Genomic DNA, 22,250 nt, shown 5'->3' on the forward strand with positions numbered 1-22,250 from the left:
GAGGGTGGTTGAGTTAACTGCTTCATGATTTTGGCAGAGTGCTGGCAGAGCCCCATGCTGGGCCCTGGCAGAGTGCTAATTGAGGGCTCTGTCTGGGGAAGCCCCTGTGATTGGCATCAGGAATCCTGGTCCTCTGGGCGCAGCGTACAGAGCTGGAGGCAGGGAGACCCGCCTCCCCTGGGTGGGAGGGGACAAAAAGAAAGGCTGTTTAACTTAATTCCATGGTTTTTTTTTTTGCTTGTTGGATAAAAAGCCTTCATTAAGATGGAAGGTGGGGGATGGACAGAAGTTTGATTAATTTTGAGCGGCTTCTTGTTTGTTAATTTTCTCCCAGTTCAGCAGGATTATTAAAACAAATTACAGACAGTGCTTTCTGCCTTCTCCTCCCTGGCCTGGAGGGGACTTGGCTCGCAGGGAGGGATGCTGCCCGCTTTCCACTGGTTATTTATGAGAAACTTGGGGTGTTGGGGAGGCCTCCCCCCTCAGGACCTCCAGGGAGACCCTGTTTCTTGCTAGCGGGGACTCTGCAGTCTCATGGAAGACCTGCCAACTAGGAAACACAGCAAGGAGTGCTGGCCGGGACACCTCCCCCCAGCAGTGCCAAATGCCCGGTGGGCTGGTGCCTGGGGTGGGGGCAGGCCTGCCGACGGCAGCCCCCACCTGTGGTGTCCGAGGAAACAGGCAGCAGGCGAGCAGGTGAGCGGGCTCAGAGCCAGTGAGCCGCCCCTAGCTGGTGCCTGCCCCCTGCCCCCCACCCTCCCCAGCCCATCAGGCTGGATCCCATCCGCTGGACCTGCAGAACTGCTCCCCCCACCCCTCGCCCCTGTCATTCTGGGCGGTTTAGGGTTCCAGCTGCTCCAGGGACAGCTGGGCAGAGCGGTGACACCCGGGAGGTGATGAACACGTTTGCCCTGTGAATGCTGCCCCCGCAGTCCTGGCTGTACCGGGAGTGTCGTGTGTGTGTGTGTGAGTGTGTGTATGTGTGTGAGAATGTGTGTGTGTGTGTGTGTGTGTGTGTGTGTGTGTTCCCGCAGGCAGGTGTGCTCGTCATGTGTGTGCTGGTGTGCCCAGGGATGTGTGTAGCCTTGGGGAGTGCCTCCCGGCGCTCCTGCAGGTGGGGTGGGCGGTGCAGTGTGCCACGTGCATGTGTGTACCTGAGTGTGCCCGCCTGCGCAGAGCATGCTGTGTCCTAGTGTATCTGTGACTTAGATGTATTTCTCTGTGTGATCTGTGTGCAGGCGTGCCTGGGGCACGTGGAGGGGGTGTGAGCACTGCAGTGCGGATGTGTGTGAGCCTCCCGGGGCGTCCCTGCTCACACCCACGTGTGAGGCCCTCCGTGCGGGCGCACTGACGGCCTGCCTGCTCCTGCCCGGCTGGTCCTGCGTGTCTCCTCCTCCCCGGCCCCCGCTGCCAGCCGGTACCTGGGCGCACGAGACTGAGTGACCTGGAGCTGTCACCCGGCCTGGGCAGCCTGGGGGTGACCCGGGGGAGACCGGTCTCTGCTTTGCTCCTTGCAGCTTGTGGGGTTCAGGATGCTCCTGGAGACAGGCCCAGGCTGTCACCCCATCTCCAGGCCTGAGCTGCCTGGCAGGACAGATGGCCCTGCAGCTGGGCAAGGGGGGGTGGAAAAGGAGGGGGGTGTCCCATCAATGCCCAGATGTGGGGCAAACCTCGTCTCCTGCAGCTCACAGGCTGTCACGGCTGCCAGTCCTGCAAGGCACCGCCCAGAGGCTGGGCCTGACGCGCACAAGGAGAGACGTTATATTATATAAAGCCGGGTGAAGGGCTGGGTAGGGAGCCCGGAAGTGGGTGGGGCTGCCACACACGTGCTGTCCAGTGGCAGCCTCTCTGGGAAGGTGACATTTGGACATGAAGGACATGAAAGAACATGCAGAATAGCCAGCAGGCGGACCACAGGCACCTGCAGAGGCCGGGAGGCAGACCGGGCTTCGGTGCTCAGGGCCTGGGCGGAGGCGGGCGTGGCCCTCGGCGTGGCCCTGGGAGGTGGTGAGCAGAGGTCAGTGGGGTGGCAGGCTCACTCAGGCTGGGCTTTTCTTGGAGATGGAGAGGGTTTGGGGCGAGGAGCACAGTGCCCAGAGTCGCATTTTAAGTGTCAGTCCTGCCTCAGCATGTGCACTGTCCCGTCTGTGTGCAAACGTGTACACATGCAGACCTGGACCAGCGAGTGCAGCGAGTGCAGGAGACAGGCCAGGCGCCGAGGGGCTGCCGCTGGGTGTCAATGTAGAAGGGAGCCTTGTGGGTCTCCAGCCGAGGGCGCAGGCTGGGTCTCTGTGGCCAGAGGACAGACTTAGAGCACGTGTGAGGGGCAGGGAGGCAGATTCAGCTGGGAGTCCGAGAGCCTGCGGCACTGGAGCCGGGACAGGCCCCATCGTAGGAGGAGGCGGCACAGGCCAGAGCTCCGTCAGGGCCGCCGTGGGGCAGTCCCGCCTTCTCACCTGGTCTCTGGCTAAAGCACCTCTTCCAGGTGACGTGGTGGGTCTGAGCAGAGACTCACTTTGAAGCCAGTGACCGGGGCTTGGACCCTGAAGCAGCCGTGGGGTCCCAGAGGCGGCCCAGTGGGCCTGCGGAGGCCCGGGTGACTGGGGCCCAGCTTTGCTAACCCTCTGGCTTTTATGGAGGTTCTGGGGTAGGAGCCTGAGGGGTGGGACAGGTGGGGGGGGCCCAGGCCCTCCTGGCTTCCCTCTCAGCCAGTCAGCTTGGATTGCCAGTTGCTGGAAACGACACAGTGGGCCGGGCCAGGAGAGCCTGAGGGCATCTCCTGGGGGTCCTCTGGGACCCAGGGGTGCTGGCAGCCGTTCCCAGACTGGCAGGGGGATCAGGTGCGGGGAAGGGTCTCTGCCTCCATCAGCAGCTAAGCCCCTGAGCGTGGATGGCTCCTCTCTGCACCCTCCCTGCCAAGCCCGGACCAGCGTGCGCTCTGGAGGTGGATGGCGTAAGCTAAGCGAGGTGGTGGCGGGAGCACCGTCACAGGTCGGCCCGGGAGCAGGCCTGAGAGGAGGGTCTCAGGCAGCGTTCCCGGGCGCCTCGGACTCACCCTGGAGGAGAGGGAGCTGCTTCGGCGCCCGAGCGAGCGGGTCACCTCGGGTGGCCAGGCCCTCCCCATGGGGCTGCTGGGGACTGTGCAGGGCAGGTCTCAGTACGGGCGGGCAAGTCCTGTCCGCCCACCCCCGTCCCCGCACCGGGCACGCTGTGGGCAGGTGGACGGTGGTCGCTGAACTGAATCAACACTTGGAGGTTTCTGCCGAAGGTGGAGAGAAGTTGGAGGGTCTGGGGAGGGTCCTTCAGGAGGAGCGGGCCTTCCTGGCGAGAGGCCTGGTTTCTGGTTGAGACCGTGGTACGCAGCTCCCACAGACTGAGGCCTCAAGGGGATCGGTCCAATCGGACTCCACAGGGAGGCGCCGAGCGGCTGGCAGGCAGGGCCCGGCCGTGAGGGCCCAGCGGTGAGGGCCACATCCCCGTTGGCCCCTCCCAGGTGCAGATCTCTGGAAGTGACTGACTGCTCTGGACCCCGTCCCCTCACCTGTGAGACAGGCCAGGTGCTGGCCCCTGTGTGTGGCCGGCGGCGAGGACTGAGCGAGTGGATGCACAGCGGTGCTGAGAACGGAGTAAGCTATTGTCACAGCTGTCGCTGAGATGGCTGTTAGGTGAGAATCTGGGGTGTGGCAGGAAGAGGGCCGTCACCCCCATTCCCGGCCCTCGCAGCCCCGGCCTCTGCCCAGCCCTCCCGAACGCGCCCGGTGCCTGCCGCGGTGCCGGGGCGGTGAGTGCCGCTGGCAGTGCGCTTTCAATGAGTGAGCGATGGGTGGGGGCCCTGGCATCGCGGCCGTGCCCGGGGCCAGAAGCCCTCATTTGGCAGTTGGAGATGGGGCTCCCACGGCAGACGTCTCCCACGGCAGACGTCCTGGGGAGGAATGTCACCCCGAGGGTATGCGCTGTGGCCCCTCCCCGAGGCTGCTGGCGGGAGCTGGGTCGGAGCAAGGGGCCGCCCGTGCGTGAGGAGGCAGCGGGGCCGCCAGGAATCAGCAGCCCATGGAGGGTGGGGGTGCCCGGCGGGCTCAGGCCCTCGGTGCCCCCGGAGGCAGTGCTGCCCAGTGGGGTGCGCAGGGGAGAGGTGGCCTCCAGAAGCGGCTGACCACCAGCCCACCCTGTGGTCTTGGCTGAGTCGCTGCCATGTGGCCGGTCCACTTCTCCATTTCCTGCTCAGACCAGGCCAGGGGTGCCCACACTCTTTAGAAGCAGATGTTTTCCCAACAGAATATTTAGAGGAACTCGTGGGAATCAGGCAAAGCAGACTCCACTCTGATTGTTCATATTCATTGGCGGAGCCTGCAAAATGAGGGCTTAGTGCCAGCTGCTGTCCTGAGTCCCGGGCTGTTGCAGTGAGCAAGGCAGACAGAGGCCCCGTCCCCGTGGGCTCGGCATTCCTGAGGGGCGGCGGGGTCCGCAGGCCGCGTGGGTGAGCTGTCAGGTGTTGCAGGTGGTGATGAGCAGGAACAGCCGGTGCCGGGCCGGGCTGGGTCCCGCCCGGTGCGTTGAGAGGAGCAGCACGGAGGCTGGGGAGGCTGGAGCAGAGCGGCTGGGGCAGGTGGTGGGTGGTGAGGCCCGGAGGCTAGGCGGGGAGGACGGGCAGGGCCTAGGGTGCCTGGAGGACCTCGGCTTTCCCTCTGGCTGAGATGGAGACTCGGAGAGAGGAGGGACAGGATCTAACTGGGGCCTGGTGGGTCCTGGGCTGCCCGGTGGGCAGTGGCTGTGCCTGTGCTGGGGTCGGAGGTCAGTGTGGGAGGCAGAGGCGGGAGGCCAGGGAGGAGGCTGCTGCGACGTCCAGGCAGAGACGCTGGTGCCGGGCCAGGGCGGTGGCAGCGGAGGAGTTGCTGTGGCTGGGTTCTGGATGTTTTCAGGGAACAGCCAATAGTGTTTGCTGCTGCGTCAGTCTCGGGGCCTGAGAGAGAGGAGTCAGGGTTGTGCCCAACACTGGTCTGGCTGGAAAGGCCGCGGGCAGGATCTGGGGGTCCGGGGCTCAGCTCGGGGCATTTGCAGTTTGACGTGCCCATTCCATGGCCAAGGGCTCAGGCGGCGGCGGGGCCTGGAGTTCAGAGGTGCATCATCGGGTGGAGCAGCAGGGAGAGGAGGAGAGAGAGAGAGAGAGAAGGAGGGAGGGAGGGAGGGAGGGAGGGAGGGAGAGAGAGGGAGAGAGAGAGAGAGAGAGACAGAGGGAGGGAGGGAGGGAGGGAGGGAGGGAGGGAGGGAGGAGGGAGGGAGGGAGAGGGAGGGAGGGAGAGAGAGGGAGAGAGAGAGAGAGGAGGGAGGGAGGGAGGAGGGAGAGAGAGAGAGAGAGAGAGAGAGAGAGAGGGAGGGAGGGAGGGAGGGAGGGAGGGAGGGAGAGAGAGGAAAGGGAGGAGGTGAGGTGCTGCAGGACTGAGCCCCCATCAGGCTGTCCTGGAAGGAGGCAGGAGCAGCGAGGAGGCTGAGGAGGGGCTGCCTGAGAGGAAGGAGGGCCTGGGAGGGGAGAGCTGGGCGCATGGTCAGTGCTGCTGGTGGTGGGGGAGGGGGGTCATGTGTGTGGAGCTTGGCTGGAGGGCTTTGGGGTGGGAGCCCCCAAACCACAGCCTGCATTCCGGCCTGCGGGTCGCCCGGCCTTGCCTGCCTGGCTGCACCTTCCTTTTGAGCTGGGTTCGGCTCCGTCCGCCCAGGGCTGCCGGCTGCCCCCCTGGTGCCCGGCTGTGATATAAATTCCCGGAGTGAGGCTGACGTGACCTATTGGCTCGTGTTCAGTAACGTTAATGCATCCCATTATATTACTATAGGGCCATGTACTACACTCAGGCCAGCACATTAACTTGGGAGAGCACCAGGCAGACACTGGGTAATTCCCTCACAGCCTGGCCACGCCCCCATTGCTGGTCGCCCCCTCCCTGAGGCTGTCCCGGCCCTCTGGCCCTCCTGCAGCCCGTGGGCAGGCCGTGGTTTTGTGGAAGAGGCTTTTGGATGCCACTCCTACATTGTGGAGGCCCCTCTTTCTATCCTTACCTTGTGGGTCCAGTGGGGCGGGGCCATTAGCCCATTGAACAGATGTGGAGACTGAGGCCGAGTTGAGAGGCGACATGCTCAAGGGACAGGGAAAGACCCGGCAAGGAGTCTTGGCTCCCTATCCTGGCTGCCTCCTGGGTGCGGGGTGGTGTGGGCACAGGGCCGGAGGCAGGAATGAATGAGAGTGCCAGGCAGATGGCATGGGGGGGGCGAGAGCTCTCGGGGCTGGAGTCAGCCACCCTGGATCCAAGCCCCTCTTTGCCACTTGCTCTGTGAGTTTGGGCCTCAGTTTACTCATTTGAAAAATGAAGGTAAGAGTGTTCATGGGCTACTGTGTGAAGAATAGACGAGATAACCCCTGTGAAGTGCCCATTAAATGCCAGCTACTGGTTAGTGGTGTTATTACCACAAACACCTGAACAGCCTCATGCCTGCTCCCCCTGCCCCCACTCCCCAGCTCTCAAGGTACCTGGCTCTGCCCAGCTGGTCCGTGTCCTGAGCCCTGCCTACCGGCACCTTGAGCGTGGCCCTGGGCCTGCAGATTGGGGGTGTCGGGTCCCTGGTCCGCGGGAGCCCGGTGGCTTGGAAAAAGCCCAGAAGCCACTTCTGGGCCCGAAGCTGGTGACGGGGCGGGTGCCTCAGCTTTCTGACCCGCGTGCTCTCCCGTCTGAATGGCTCCGGCCCGGCCTCAGGGCTGAGGGTTAACAGCAGGAGGGGCCGCCTTCGCTGACCGCAGCACCCGGCGTGCCGACAGTCCCTGTGAGCCCCTCCGTGAGGGTGGCAGAGCCCGGGTTCTCACCCCTGTGCCCACTCAGCAGATGAGGTGACCGAGGCCCCCAGGAGAGCTGCCTTGCCCCGGTCACAGAGCTGGGCAGGGGTGGCAGCCTGCCTTTCACCTCCAGACCTGGGCGGGAGGAGGAGAGAGAGCAGGCCTCTCCTCTTCCACCAAAACTCACACCAGCCTTCCTTTGGGAGCGCTGCCAGGTGCCCCAGAGAAAAGGGGGCGCAGTGCTATGGCCCCCTGGGCCCCCCCAGGGCCCTGCCCTCCTCCCGGCCTCTGAGCTCTCCCATCCCTGGCCTCCTCACATATATCACTCTTGACAGGGTTACGGAGTCAGCATGTAAAACCTGGAAAAGTGAGTGTAATTTATTGATCTACATTCCGCTTATGAAATAGGACAAGTGCTGATTTGAGGATCTCGCTTGCTCTCAGCCGCGCGCTGCCCACACCCCGCCCGCTTGCTCTCCGGCCTCTTGTCTGCGGTAAATCTCCGGGTGCATCGGAGCCGCCTCTGGGGCTGGCCAGGCCCCGCGCCCTCGTCCTTCCCCGGCCTCCATGCCTGTCCGCCGGCCTCCCTTTTCCGCCTGACTCCCGAGAAGACATACTGTACTCTAAAAGGGTGAGAAAGGGACTGAACAAAGTGCTTTCTGGGGAAATACTTGTTCAAAGGCCTGTTGCCTGCATCTGTCTGGTTCTCTCCCGGAAAGCATAATTCAGAACAGGCCTGGAATTAATCCACGTGTCTGCTTGTTCTCTGATAAGTGGCTGGGCAGGCCTGGAGCGGGGCGGACAGAGACGGGCGTGGGACGGTCCCCCCAGCGCTCGGCTTCTGGGGTGTTGCTATGAAATCAGACAGGCAGCTGCAGCCGGCCCTCGGATGTGAGGGGTGCTGGGGGTGAGGCTTGCCCTGGGGCGGGAGGAAAGAGACCAGAGAGCATCTCCCCTGTGCCAGGCACTGTGCGGAGTGGCTCACCCGCCACAGAGCCAGCCTCTGAGGTGCCCAGGCGAGGCGTCAGACCGTGTGAGGGTCGGAGCGTGGCCACCGACGGCTCTGACCTTGGGAGGCCGCGGGGCTCGGAGCCTGTTTCCTCGAGGACGAGGCACTGCAGGCTCGTCCTCAAGCCGGATGCCTGGGCGAAGGAAGTGGCCCCTTGCCGAAACCGGTTTTGCTCAATGGATAGAGCGTCGGCTTGGGGACTGTATCTTGGTTGCGGGCATATCCCCAGTAGGGGGTGTGCAAGAGGCAGCTGATCGATGACTCTCTCTCATCGATGTTTCTAACTCTGTATCTCTCTCCCTTCCTCTCTGAACAAAATTAATAAAATATATTAAAAAAAAAGAAAGAAAGAAAAAAAAAAAAAGTGGCCCCTTCCTGCATGGAGGGCCTGCCCTGTGCCAGGTGCTGTGCCAGGGGTCCGAGGGCACCGTGGGGACAAAGTGGTCCTTGGACTCATGGGGCTGAGCTTTTAGGGGGAGGTGGGTAACAAATGCAGTAAGTCAACAAATATAGAGCATGGCAGAAAGGGGTCCTTGTTATGGGGGAATCTAAGCAGGCACGGTGGGGATGGGCACGGGGACGGCGGGGATAGGCACGGGGACGGCGGGGATGGGCACGGGGACGGTGGGGATGGGGACGGACGGCAGGGATGGGGACGGTGGGGATGGGCACAGGGACGGCAGAGATGGGGACGGCGGGGATGGGGACGGCGGGGATGGGCACGGGGACGGCGGGGATGGGCACGGGGACGGCGGGGATGGGCACGGGGATGGCGGGGATAGGCACGGGGACGGCGGGGATGGGGACGGGGACGGCGGGGATGGGGACGGACGGCAGGGATGGGCACGGGGACAGTGGGGATGGGGACGGACGGCAGAGATGGGGACGGTGGGGATGGGCACGGGGACGGTGGTGGGAGGTCTCCCCGAGGTGACACTGGGCACCTTGGAGGGAAGGAAGTGAAGCAGTGAGCCGCATGCACACCTGGGGGAAGCATCCGGGCACTGGGCGCGGCCGATGCAAAGGCCCTGAGGCAGAGAACAACAAGGAGGCGGTGTGGCTGGAGCCAGGAGAGCCGGCCACGGTGCCAGTGGCTGGAGGTGAGGTCAGAGGTCATATGTGTGGAAGTGCCTTGGAAGAATACCAAGAGTTGCCGATAATTCTGACAGCTTGCCCTACACGGAGCTGCAAAGGGCATCGTGTTGGCACCTGGCAGGGCCCCCAAAGCGGCTGGTGAGTGAGCTTTGCTGGAAGAGGAGTAGCCCGCCCTCCCTCCTCCTGCCCACCGAGGGCCCAGTTCTGGCTGCAAGGTGGTCCGCACTTCCCGAGCCTTTTCCCCACTGTGATGCGGGAGGAGAGAGGCCCGCGGTGACTGGGGCCAGCGGGGGGGTGGGGAGGATGGCAGTGGTCCTGGGGAGGGCTCTGGCCTGCCAGGGGGCACCGGTGACTGTGGAGGTGCCCACACATCTGGCTGTGCCTGCGGCCTCAGGGAGAGAAGCCAGGGGCCACCAGCCCACTTTCTGGCAGCCTCGGGTGGAGCTGGGGATCCTAATGAAAAGCTTGGGTCCAAAGGGCTTGGTGATAGAATTTCTAATTAAATCACTTCATCTCGTGTGGGAGACAGAGGTTTGTGAATGATCCTTTGTGTTGGGGACAGATGGGCCATTCCGCCCCTGTTGGGGCAGCCAGGCGTGGGGGTGGGGGAGGGGGCGGAGCAGGAGGGGAAATGGGGCTGGCTCTGCCCGCCGGCGCCAGGTGACCCCTGCCCCACGGACACGTGGGCGCCCTCCTGTCCCCGGAGGCTGCCGCTCTCACCCTTAGGTTCTGCGTGTGTGTATGTGCACATACACACACGTGTGTGGGACCCACTGTGTGAGGGGAGGCTGAGGTTTTACATGACAGTTAGTAGCATGGGCTCTGGGCTAGTTCCTCAGCCAGCCGCTCACTAGCTGTGTGACCTTGGCCTAGTTACTTAGCCTCTCTGTACCTCAGATTTGGGAGAATGGAGAGAATAAGATTGGAGGTGTTCAGGCTTATAAAACCGCGTGGGACAGTTCTTGGCACAAAACACTCAATAACTGTTAGTCCCCACGACGCTGATTGCATGTGTGTGTGTCTGTTTGGGTGACTTTAATTCATTCCAGCTCATACCGGCCTGTGAGGAGCGTGAGCCTGACACAGCCAGGCGCGAGGGCGGGATAAATGGGAGTCCTTCCAGGCTCCGGGAGTGAGCATTGTGCCGTGTGAGTGTGTGTGTGTGTGAGTGTGTGTGTGTGTGTGAGTGTGTGTGTGTGTGCGAGTGTGTGTGTGTGTGTGTGAGTGTGTGTGAGTGTGTGTGAGAGTGTGTGTGTGAGTGTGTGTGTGTGTGTGTGAGTGTGCGTGCGTGTGCGAGTGTGTGTGTGTGAGTGTGTGTGTGTGTGAGTGTGTGTGAGTGTGTGAATGTGTGTGTGTGAGTGTGTGTGAGTGTGCGAGTGTGTGTGTGAGTGTGTGTGTGAGTGTGTGTGAGAGTGTGTGTGTGTGAGTGTGTGAATGTGTGTGTGTGAGTGTGTGTGTGAGTGTGTGTGAGTGTGTGTGTGTGTGTGAGTGTGTGTGTGTGAGGTGTGTGAGTGAGTGTGTGTGTGTGTGTGAGTGAGTGTGTGTGTGTGTGTGTGAGTGTGTGTGTGTGTGAGTGTGTGTGTGTGAGTGTGTGTGTGTGTGTGTGTGTGAGTGTGTGTGTGAGTGTGTGTGAGTGTGTGTGTGTGTGAGTGTGTGAGTGTGTGTGTGAGTGTGTGTGTGTGAGTGTGTGTGTGTGAGTGTGTGTGTGTGTGTGTGAGTGTGTGTGTGTGAGTGAGTGTGTGTGTGAGTGTGTGTGTGTGTGTGTGTGTGTGTGAGTGTGTGTGTGTGAGTGTGTGTGTGAGTGTGTGTGTGTGAGTGTGTGTGTGTGTGAGTGTGTGTCGCTGAGGGGCTGCCGCGGGGACAGACCATTCCCGAGTCTATGGCTTAAAATACGTCCACGCAATCCTGCCACGCTCCACGTCTGCACGGCCGGCGGGTGGCCTGCCCGGCTCCTCAGGGGCCGGAGCCGCGGGTCCTGGCAGCGGAGGGAGCAGGGCCCCTGGGACTCAGCGGCAGGGCTGTGCTCTGGCCTCGGAGGGTCTTCTTTCCTGTCCGAGCCCATTGGCTGGGACAGGCCACACGGGCCGGCCAGCCTCAGGGCCAGGGAGCTGAATGTGACCGCGTGCCAGGAAGGCAGAGGCTGGCAGAGGCTCAGGCCAGCACCATCGTAAGGCGTGTGCACATCTGTTCATTACCGAGCGTCTCTCTCAGCAGCGACAGCTCCGGCCGGCCGCATTCTCTGTGTGCTCACCCGGGGCCGAAGGCTGTGCAAGGCGCAGAGCAGTCAGTGCTCAGGAAACCACTGCTGAGGAGGGACTGTGTGAACGAATCAAGAGCCTCTGAGGATGTGGGGGGCGGGGACAAGTGTGGGAGGGGAGGCTGGCTGCTGTGGGAGCAGCTGTGGCAAAGGGACCTAGTGGGCCTTGGGTGCACATTTTACCGTCTTTTAAAAACCTGTGGCCTCAGAGACTCTCATGCCCACTCCTCGGTTACTGTGGGAAACGCTGCAGGCCGCGGTGTGAAGGCAGGGGCCTGTGTGACGGGCAGAGCTGGGGGCCTGGGGAGGGGCAGAGCTGGGAGGCTGGGCGCCTCGGGTGGGAAGACCAGCAGGCTAGCTCTGGCAGAAGGCCCAGTCAGGGCTTGTCCGGCGGCCGGCGGGGCAGACAGTCGATGGCTGGGGCACAGGTCTGCGGCCCAGGGCCAGGCGCGGTGACCGGGTGCTCGGCTGGGAGTCACGGCCGGTCTGTGTCCGCAGAGCAGGGTGATGAGGTCTCACCAATGAGGACGTCCTGACCTGCATCCCCTCAGGGCAGGCCGGCAGCCCAGTGCCCGGTGAGTGGGGGGAGGCCCTGTGTGTGGCCTGAGGAGCTGGGGGGCAGGTGGATGGCAGTTCTAGCTGGGCCTGTCCTGGAACTTCCACTGGCGGCCCAGTCCCCGCCCAGGCCCTGCCTTTGGAAGTCCCCTCTCTGTGCTCAGATGATGGTGGGGTGCCCAGGGGTATGGTGTGCGCTGGGGTCACTCTGTCTTCTGCTCCTGGCGCTGTCACCTGGGCCTGGTCAGGGCTGACTCTCCTTGGCATCGGGCAGGTGGACTCTCCCTGGCTGGAAAAGTGATGCTGAGAGCCGGTGCCGAGGCCTCAGGCAGCTGGGGTGCGAGGGCCCGGAGCAGGCAGCTCACGCCAGGGTTTGCCCGCCCCGTGCATGGTCCTGCTCCCTGGCGGAGGGGATGAGGCTTCAGGTATCTCCTGGCTCTGATGTTCAGAGGGCATTCTCATCTCTCTGAGCCTCATTTTCCTCATCTGTGAAATGGGCATAAGGGCCCAGCCTTGCCTCCCTCCCAGTAATAATCTCTAGTGTTTGCTGAGGGCCCCTGTGTTTTAAGCACTTTGCGGGGACTCACTAATTCGGTCCTCTCTGTTGTTGCTATGACTACTTTGGGGGGGGGAACTGAGGCCTGGAGAGGCCTCTTGCTTTCCTAAGGTCTCACAGGATGGCAAAGCTGGGTGGCACAGTCCCAGGCAGGCTGGGTGGCACAGCCCGGGCAGGCTGGCTCCAGGGTGCGCAGGGAGCTTCCGTGCTGTGCCAGCATTGGGGAAGGGTCGGAGGAGGTGCTTCTGGGTTCTGTCAGGGGGCCTGGGTTCTGTCAGGGGGCCTGGGGCAGCTGCAGTGGTTGACAGCCATCCACTTGGCTTGGGGTGTCGGCCTCGTGCAGGTCAGGGTAGGTTCACTCCTGCCTGTTGTGAAAAGCCTTGAACAAAGCACCAGCCCAGGAATCTGAGCCCTAAGGGGGCCAGGCACCCCCTCTCCTCTCCGGGTGTGTGGGCTGGACCGGCTGCTGTCAGCCTGGGAGCCAGTGATCCCGGGCCTGAGTCTGTGCCGGCAGACTTACTGGACCACGGTGTGTGTGGCTGCAGGTCAGCACGGCAGCCTGAGAACAGTGTGCATGGACACAACGCACATGCCTGCTCACACATGTGCACTCACATGCACACATGCACACGGGCCTTTGCACTGGCTGTTTCCTCTGCATGAAACGCCCTCTCTCAAGTCCCCACGTGGCTTCGACCCTCGTTTCCTTGGGTTTTTACCTCCACTGTCACCTGTGAGAGGGGCTTTCCCGGCCCCCCTCTCTGACAGCCCCTGCTCCTCCCTCTTCCATTTCCGTCCGGACCTCGTCCATCTAACGGCCCTGCGTCACCTCCATTGACGTGTCGGTCTAGATCGGGAGCCACAAGGGCCGTGGTCACCGTCTGTCTCCAGTCCTCAGCGCTCGCTACACGTGGCAGGCTGTCACTTAATGCCTATTGGTAGGAGGAGTCAAGAGGGAGTGTGCTCTGTACTTGTCTTTCCGCAGTGCATGAGCCTCCTGGTCACCCCAGCTGGGGCGGGTGTTCAGCTCCTAGTAAGTGCTCTCCCTCCAGGCAGAGACCGTGCTGGCACAGGTGGAAGAGGGCCCGTGTGCTCACCAAGATTCACAGGTGCTTGTGTTCCAAGGGTGATGTCTGCAAAAGGCACAAAGGCTGTAAGGTGAAAGGTGTCTGCCCAGCCCTGCCCCGGCCATGGCTCCCTCCAGAGACACCTCAGCCGTGCTGTGGAGGGTCTGTGTGTTTACAGCCGGGTATGCACGGCCCCTCACCAACAGGGGCGCCAGGCTGCCCCTGCTTCTCTGTTGCTGCGGTTTTGGGCCTGTGTCTCAGAGAGCGGCCCTGAGCAGGCCTGGAAAGCTGCCTGCTCCTTTTCGCAGCTGCACAGTGTTCCTTGTGTGGCCATCGCTTCTTCACCACGTTCTTTCCAAAGTGTCTGTATGGAGGGTCTGCAGCGAGTGAGCACAGAAATGCAGCGAGTGGGGCTCAGCTGCCCAGACAATCCAGAACAGTCATTGGCTCCCTCACCGGGGCTCCCCACGCCTCCCAGGGGCTGGGTCCCTCCCCACGAGTGAGCTCACGGGGCCTGCTGGGGCCATTGCAGGGCCGAGCTGGCCACGCCTTTTCCTCCGTGGTGGAAGGTGTGCCTGGCTCTCCCTGGAGTGGGGACGCCAGAGGCACAGGCTCGGTGGGCACCGCGTGTCCTGGGGGCGTCCCCAAGCCTCCTGCCCAGAACATTTCCCACCTCCGTTGCCGCAGGGACGAAAGCTCTGGCCACAGGTGTTTGTGGCCAGGATGGAATCTCAGTGATTCCTTAGGCGGATACATCTTAGGCTTGACATCAGCCCAGATCATTATGCCACACTTCGCCCTGTCAGCCTGGACAGCCGAGGGCAGGGCAGAGGGCACAGGAACAGTGCGTTTGGTGTGCACAGGGTCAGGAATGGAGAGCGTGGAGCATCGAGCACCCTGGGGAGCCCGGGCGGTGCACCTGTGCGGAGGCACGGGGGCCAAGTGCGGGCCGGGGGAGGGGAGGCCAGGAGGTCTGCACGGGCCTTTACACAAGCTTTGGAGGTTCAACCCCAGGAGGCAGGCAGCCTGAGGGCTCCCTCCGAGTCTCCCCTTTGCCGGGGGTGGCGGGTGGGGAGGCGGGGGCTGTGGGCCGGGAAGGTGCTCCAAGGCTGCGGTAAGTGGGAGCCGGGGCAGCAGGCCTAGAGCCTGTGGGGCGGCGGGCCCTGCCCCTCTGGGCCCCGAGTCCCAGACTGTGGGAGAGGGGCTCCCAAAGGCCCCACCCACTCTGGCCTCCTGGGATCCCGTCCACAGGAGGGCAGGGGGGCGTGGCGGGGGACGAGGGGAGCTGGAGCCTGCGTCCAGAGGGAGCTGTGGGGACAGGGTCTGCTGGTGGTGACCCAGGGTCTACCTCAGGGTCCCCTCTTACTACATCACCCCACCCCATCCCCAGCCAGACCATCCCTCACACCTGGGGATTTCCCCCGCTGGGATCTTCCAGCTCTTTATGTAAATCAAGGCCCCCAGAGGTCCCTGGGGTGTGTATACACGTGCATGTTTGTGAGTGTGTATGTATAGATGCCTGTGTGCACATGTGAACACATGTGCCTGCATGTGTGTGCATGTGTGAGGTTCCCGATGACCTCGTGGTGTGTGGTTGGGGGACCACCGGCTGCAGGACCCAGGTAAGCTGGAGGGGGCTTGGTGCTGAGGTGCCAGGCACGGCCCCACCCAATGCCAGTCTCACTCCTGGGAGTGGGCGGCCCACAGGGGCACAGGGCCAGGGAGAGCCGACTGGAGGTGGGTGGCACCAGGACCTGGGCTGCAGCCAGAGGCAAGGCCAGCCTACCATTGGCCCACCCTCTCTGGGCCTCCGTCTCCTCCATGTCACAGGGTGCCCCGCAGGATCGAGGAGGCCGTGCCCGCGGGAAGGCTGGGGGACTGGAGGGAGGTTGTGTGTAGGGGTGCGGTACCGGATGGGCACGGGGTGCCAACCGCCCCCATTAGTGGCCCCTCTCCCCTCCAGATCCCCCAGATCAGCTACGCCTCCACAGCCCCGGACCTGAGCGACAACAGCCGCTACGACTTCTTCTCCCGCGTGGTGCCCTCGGACACGTTCCAGGCCCAGGCCATGGTGGACATCGTCCGCGCCCTCAAGTGGAACTACGTGTCCACGCTGGCCTCGGAGGGCAGCTACGGCGAGAGTGGCGTGGAGGCCTTCATCCAGAAGTCCCGGGAGGACGGTGAGTCGGGCGCCGCCTGAGGGCCGTCGTGGGAATGGGGCCTGTCTCACACCTCGCCGTGCACTGCCCCCCGCCATCCGCTGGGTCCTGCCGGGGGCTCTGCCCGCCCTGGGCCCTGCCCTGTGGGCCTCGGTCTCTCCTCGGAGCACTGGCTGAGGCCTTGCCGGGAGCTGGGTGGCTCCTGGGGGCGAGGGGCGGGTGTGCAGGACTTATCGGAGGCGGCCAGGCAGGAGGGACCGGCAGTGCTCCTGGTGTGGGAGCTGGTGGAGCAGCCGCTGTTCTCAGGCAGAGGGGAGGGTGCGGGAAGGGCAGGAGGGGCCTTATCTAAGGGGCCGTCGGGGGCCCGCCAGCAGGTTCTGAAGCACGTTTGCGGGATCAGGAACCCGAGGCCTAAGACGGAGCCGTCTGGTGGTGCGGGTGGGGCCGTGGTCACATCTTGCTGCTGGCTCTGGCTCCGGGAAGCAGGGTGGGTGGGAGGTGAGGGCTGTGGGAGGGCGGATTGCTCTCCTCAAGGACCCCCGCCCCACACAGGCCTGCTCCCGGGCCAAGCTCACCGCTGTCCCTGAATTGCGTCAGAAACTCGAGCACTCAGCCAGCGGTGAGCGGTAAGTGGCCGACATAACAAGGTTTCACCCTGGGTGGCCCTGTGGAGGGGGAGGGGGCAGTGGGCAGCAGCCCCACCACCCCATGGAGATGCCCCTCCGCCCCTCCTGGCTGCTCCCAAGGCCCCGTCCCTAAATAGCTCCTGTGGAACCCGACCTTGGGTGGCGCCTGTATATTTATACCCATATAACCCGGCACTCTAATTGCTTTTTCTAAGGACCACAGTGTCCAGAGGCTGTCGTCGGTAACACCCTGCGGGCATAATCCCTCTATAAATCTTGGATAAGCCTCTTTAATTGTGCAGCCAAACCCTCCGGGTGCCTGTGACCTGGCGGAGAGGGCGGCCTGCGGAAGTGGGGCGGCACTGACTGATGGCCGAGGCTCCCACTCCCTCCCACTCGGCAGCTGCAGCCGGCCTGCAGGGGAGGGGGCTCACTGAGCGCTCCCATCTCCGGCCACTCCCACTCCGCAGCCCGGCCTGCAGGGGAGGGGGCTGGGCTGAGCCCACTCCCACCGCCTGCCATGTGGGTGGCAGAGGCAGACTCTGTGCTGCGGCCCTCCCCCTGGCTGCTGCCTGCCGCCTCCTTTGCTGACTCTGGGCGGGCCCTCGCCCCTGCTCCCAGGTTTCTCTCCACACAAGTCCGCGGCCTGTCTGTGGGGACAGAGGTGCCGGCTGGAGGCAGGGGCAGCAGCTCAGTGGTCAGCCCCTGCTGGGAGGGACCTGGCAGCCCCCCTAGTACTTCCTACCCCACCCCCCCATGTGCCCAGCAGTGGCTCCTCCAAGCAGTTCCAGCACCTGTCTTATGCCTGTTGTTCTGGGCATCCCTCCTGCCTGTGAGGTAGGCGCCCATTTTACAGGGAGGACCCTGAGGCGCAGGTCACACAGCGCGTCATTGGTGGGGAAGGGATTTGAACTTTTGAACTCTGGAGGTCTAGCTCCAGGACTAGAGGTCTTAACTGCTCTTGTATTCTGTCACTCTATCTTCTGCCCGTTTCCCACTGCATTAACTGAGGCCCGTGTGGGCCAGCCCGTGTGAGACACACACACACACACACACACACACACACACGGACACGTGGGAGTGTGTAGAATTAAGGCATGAGCTATGGGTAGGTCTTGGCATTGTGTGTTTTCTGAAGCTAAGATTCCATATAAATTTCCCGTTAGCATCTAATCAGACGTTGGGTAGTTAGAAAATACAGTGTCTACTCCAGACTTTTGAGGACTCGCAGAAAAGTAAGAGAAGTAGCTTCTGTACTGAGCCTCCGGCTCAGGGCCTCTGCCTGGCACAGGTGCCCCTCACAGGGCCCGGCCTCCCCCCTGGCAGCAGCTCCCATGCCCCCAGGCGCTCCCGCTGTCACAGTGCCCGGCCTGCCCCGGTCTGTGGGCAGCTCGGTCTCCGAGCCCTGACTGCTGAGAGAAGTTGACCATCTTAGGTGAGTGAAAAGAGAAGGAGGGAAAGCCATGCTCTAGCTGGCCAAATTGAAATGAGAATTGAATGACAAGGAGGAAGAGGCCACAGTACCTGTAGCCGCATCCCTGGGAAAGATTAAAGGTGTCTTGGCTGTACATGGTGCTGATTTGTCCTCTGAAGTGTAATCGTCAGTGAGTGGCTCAGGGGAGTGCCAGGGAGTGGGGCAGAGGGCAGGGTGTGCACACAGAGCCCGGCCAGGGCTCGGCCAGCAGGGCCTGGGCACGTGCTGTGTGCTGGGCTCCGGGACCTGCATACTTATGCCCATTTTGTAGATGAAGCAACTGAGGCAGAGAGGGTAGGTCAGTCTCCCAAGGCCACGAAGCCAGACGTGGAGGAGCTGGGGCGGGAAGCCTGCTCCGTCTTCCGGGTGGGGGGATCTCGGGAGCGCCCAGCACCGCGGACACTGGCATGGCGCTTGAAGAGGCTGCCTGCCCCAGAGGGCGGGAAAGGGAGAGGCTGGGCCTGCAGACCACCGGAGCCTCCGGCTGGCCTGAGTCTCACTGTCTTATTTCACACGGGCGGGAGTGGAGAGGTGCCTGGCCGGGGCCGCTGGCTCTCGTGGGCGTGGGAGGAGCGGTGCCCGCCCTGAGTAAGTGAGTGTAGGGACGTGGATGCATCTGTTGAAGTGAAGAGAGACACTCCAGGTCGCGGGGGCCCTGCCGAGCCAGAGGGCAGGCCAGCGGGGTGTGTGTGTGTGTGTGTGTGTGTGTGTGTGTGTGGAGGGGCGGCGGAAGGGTGCTTGGCCTCGCACGGAGGAAGGAACGACCTGCCAGGTGGGGGAACAGCAGGAGCAGGATTGTGGAGGGAGGTGTGAACAGGGCAGATGGGACCCCGGCGAGGGGCCTGGCCTGGTCCTCGTGGCCACAGGACAGGGGCCAACGTGGAAGGGAGCCGAGCAGAGTTTCTTTCAGGACAAGCCTGTGTTTTTAAACGTTCTGGCACTTGGGGTCACACCTGCTTGCCTGAGAGCTGATGTGAGCACACACCATCTCTGCCTGCCACGTCCAGCCTGCTCAGGCCCGGGGTCTCCCTGCCCCTCAGGCTCAGCGCCAAGGCCCTCCTCACTGGGCTTCCCTGGCCTCTTCCCGCCAGCAGTGCTGCTCACCGGGGCGGGACGGTCTCCCAGCGTCGCCCCGAGAGGGCTCCGTGCTGTGACCTCTGCCTCGAGCGCTTGACTGGGTGCCCCTTGCCCGTCGTCACAGCAGGTGTTTGCAGAATGGACACCTCGGTGCAGATGCCCAGCCTGTGCCCTCGCATCCCGCTGCCCTTCGGGCTCCCTCCTCTCCCTGCAGCAGGCGGGCGTCAGCTCACCCCCGGGCCCAGCCTGACCCTGCGGGCTGCGTCCTCCGTCGTGCTGACTCCACATTCTTAGAAGCGAAGACTGTCAGGGCCTGTTCCCACGAGCCTGGCTCGTTCTGCAAACCCCTCAGACATTCATGAGACTCCTTCCCGGGTTGTCTTCTCAGAGCAGGCTGGGAAAGGAACTTTCTCAGGCCCAGGAGGTGGATGTCCAGTGGGCACTTCAGGGCGTGGCCTCGGCCCAGGGCTGTGGGGCCAGCGGCACAGGGGTAGAGCCTGGCACCAGCCTTCTTGCCCCGGTCAGTAATGGGGTTGGCATTACCGAGGGCCTGGGAGCTGGACGCAGGGAGGGCCCTGCCACTGGGTTGGCATTGATGAGAGTGAGAAGCTCTGCAGCATCTTCTCAGGAAGAGACCTCTGGACTGTCCCTCCAGCTGCCTCCTGGACTCACGGCCCAGGGACCTGGCAGCTGGCACCCGGCGTGCCCTGCCCGCTGACCATGCATTCTGCAAGGGGGTGGGAGGGAAGTGGGGCCTCCCAGCAGCCAGCCCCCACCATTCTGGCTCATCCACCAGGACTCCCCGAACCGGGGACCCTGCATCGTCAGCTGCCCTGTGCCACCCGTCCCACTCCGTGGGTGGAGATTAAGTGGACCTGGCCCGGGCACCTCCTGCCGAGCCATGAGGCCTGCCACAGTCTCGCCGAGTCTCTGACAGGCGCTCCGACGCGGGCAAGGTGCCGGCGTTAATGTGACTGCGAGGCGGCTGTCAGGTCGGTCTGTGTCCCGCCATGAAGGTAAGCCCACGCCTGCCTGGCCCGCCCTGGAGGTTTCGCCCATCCGCTCCGATTCCCTGCCGCTCTGGCCTCTCCGTGCTGCGGGGCCCCGGCTGAGTGTCACTGTCCCGCTCTCTCCGCCTCGGGGGGCTCTTCCAGTCTCCGGGGGCTCGCCCCGGCCGCTCCCGATGGGAGCAGGAGGTGGAGTGACGCCCGGATTCGCCTCAGCTCGCGGGAGTGGCAGCAGGATGTCAGACGCGCCTGCTGCTCCGGATGCTCGGCCTTTCCCTCTTGGACAGAGTGACTGCTTCTCTCTCTGGCCTCCTTTGCGGCACAGGCACCTGAAGAAGATTTCTTTGGGCTTTAAAACATGCTCCTTCGCTGGTTGCAGCCCCTTTGTGGCCCTGGCCTCCTGAGTCCTGTCCTATTCGGTGCCACGTGGAGCGGAGAGGTTAACAGCCTGGGTGCCGGATCTGCCCCAGGAGCTGTGCCACTTCGAGGGCCACTGGAAGGCTCCGGGCCTCAGGGTCGCCTGGGGAAGTGGGGGCGGTCACAGCACCGGCCGCACAGGTTGCTGTGGGCTCTGAGTCAGTGTGACGAAGCCCTTAGCTCAGCCTGGGCCTCACGAGGCCAAGCAGCCACGGCGTGGGCTTCCTCGTTGTTGACCAGAGGGCAGGGGGCAGAGGGCCTGCTGGGAGCCTGGCCCAGGTCTCGCCCGGGCTGGCTCTGGGTGGAGGTGTGACCTGGCGGGTCACTTCCCCTCTGAGGCCCGGTTCATCGCCAGCGTGCAGGTGATGTGTCAGGACCTCTGAGGTCCCCCTGACCTGGGTCTTCACCCCCTTCACCCAGGGCGAGCTTTCCCACTGCCGCACGGAGGTCCGGGTGCCACAGATTCGCCTTTGGTTTCGGAGTGTCTACTGTTTTGGGCCCAGGCCTGTGCCCACCGAGTAGCCGCACCCGGGTGGTCCTCAGCCCTTCCTGCCTCTTTGGTTTCTCGGCCTCCATACTTTTGAAAGTAAATCTCGAAGCTTGGTTTGAAGCCCATTTTCTCAAGTTCACCTGAGCCTCCTCACCGAGAGCATGTAGGCCCTGCCCTCCCAGGTCCAGGCCTCAGAGGCCCCACTCTGAGCTCCTTGGAGATGTAGCAAAGGCAAGTCCCGCCTCTTGTTCTCTGCTGCTCAGAGCGGCCCTACAGGCTCACCACTTCCTTTCCTTTCCACTGAGACTTCCTGCTGCAGGCCGGTATGTGGCTGCTGCCTGTCCTGGGGAGCCCTGTGCCAGCCCCATCTCCTACTCCTAGGTGACCTCAGACAAGGCACTTCCCCGCCCTGCACCCCCAGCTCCTCCCCCGTGAGCCCCGGAAGGGGCTATGTGCGGTCTTCAGTGGGCTCCTTCCGGGACCCGCTGGGGCTGCTGCGGCCCTTTGCCCTCGGTATCCTGTGTGCCCCCGCTCCAGGCCTCCCCCGGAGCCTTTGGGCCCCAGGCTCTGCCTCCTGCCTTGGCCTCAGCCAGCCTGGCCTGTGAAGACCCCCGAGCTTCTTTAGTTTTAATGTACATGTTTTTAGGGACGGTGTCATTAACAGTTATAGAAGCTGCCAGGCCTGGCCCCGCCTTGGCCCCTGCATAGCTGTCCTGAGAATTGTCCCCATTTTACAGGGGAGTGGCCAGGGCCTGGGCCGCCGAGGCCTTGTCGGGGGCAGAGCTGGGGTTTGCACTCGGCCACTCCAACACTGCCCGGCTCTGCAGCTCGAGGGGAGGGAGGCGGAGCCCTCCTCTTCATGGGGCATCGGATCCCCTCTACCTGCTTCTCTGGGGAAGCCCTGGTGTCAGCCAGATGGAAGGACCTGCCCCCAGAGGCCAGGCAAGGGAGAGGCAGGGTGCTCTTGCGATGAGGAGGGAGTGCGTGTGACAGGGATCACCAGCCATGGGTGGCCCAGTGGTTGAGCGTTGACCTATGAACCCGGAGGTCATAGTTTGAGTCCCCGCCGGGGCACATGGGCTCAATCCCTGGTGTGGGGCATGCAGGAGGCGGCCGATCAGTGATTCTTTCTCATCATTGATATTTCTACCTCTCTCTCCCTTCATCTCTGAAATGAATAATGTTTTATAAAGTGGTCATAACAGGCCTGAAAGCTGGGGCGGGACACGTCCCCTCCTTCATTGCAGACCCAGGACTGTGCTGACAGGGAGGGAACCAGGACTCCGGCATTCAGCCCTCTCCTCCCACCTCAGCACAGTGATTCATTCATTTGTGAGTAAATATTTATCGGGCACCGACTGTGTGCCCCGCATTGAGTCGTGACACTAAGATCCGGCCTGCAGTTACAGGTAAGTGCTCCGCTGTATACTTTCACCGGAGCTCCGGGGCACCGCCAGGAGGAAGATACTGCAGCGTGAGCGGCAGAGGGAGGTGGTCAGGGAAGGCCTTCCTGCCGCGGTGACAGCGTGGAGCTCTGTGGGGAGACAGCCTCAGGCGGCGGAACTAGCCGGTGCATGGCAAGAGGCAGGAGGGGAAGGGGGCGTCGCCCGGGGCTCTGGGTCACTGTGAGGACTTCGGGCTTTG

The 22,250-nt window shown here is 63.2% G+C and overlaps 1 protein-coding gene across 3 annotated transcripts in view; it reads left to right on the plus strand.

Moving 5' to 3' along the window:
* Positions 1-22,250, plus strand: part of GRM4 (glutamate metabotropic receptor 4) — a 115,293-nt gene that overhangs the window by 38,774 nt on the left and 54,269 nt on the right. For all 3 annotated transcript variants that reach the window (XM_036414885.2, XM_036414883.2, XM_045572788.1), the window contains exon 3: positions 15,320-15,536. In XM_036414885.2, coding sequence (XP_036270778.1) covers positions 15,320-15,536 — 217 coding nt within the window. The remainder of the gene's footprint in view (positions 1-15,319; positions 15,537-22,250) is intronic.

Source organism: Pipistrellus kuhlii, unplaced genomic scaffold (genome assembly GCF_014108245.1).
Source record: "Pipistrellus kuhlii isolate mPipKuh1 unplaced genomic scaffold, mPipKuh1.p scaffold_m20_p_5, whole genome shotgun sequence".
Lineage (NCBI taxonomy): Eukaryota > Metazoa > Chordata > Mammalia > Chiroptera > Vespertilionidae > Pipistrellus > Pipistrellus kuhlii.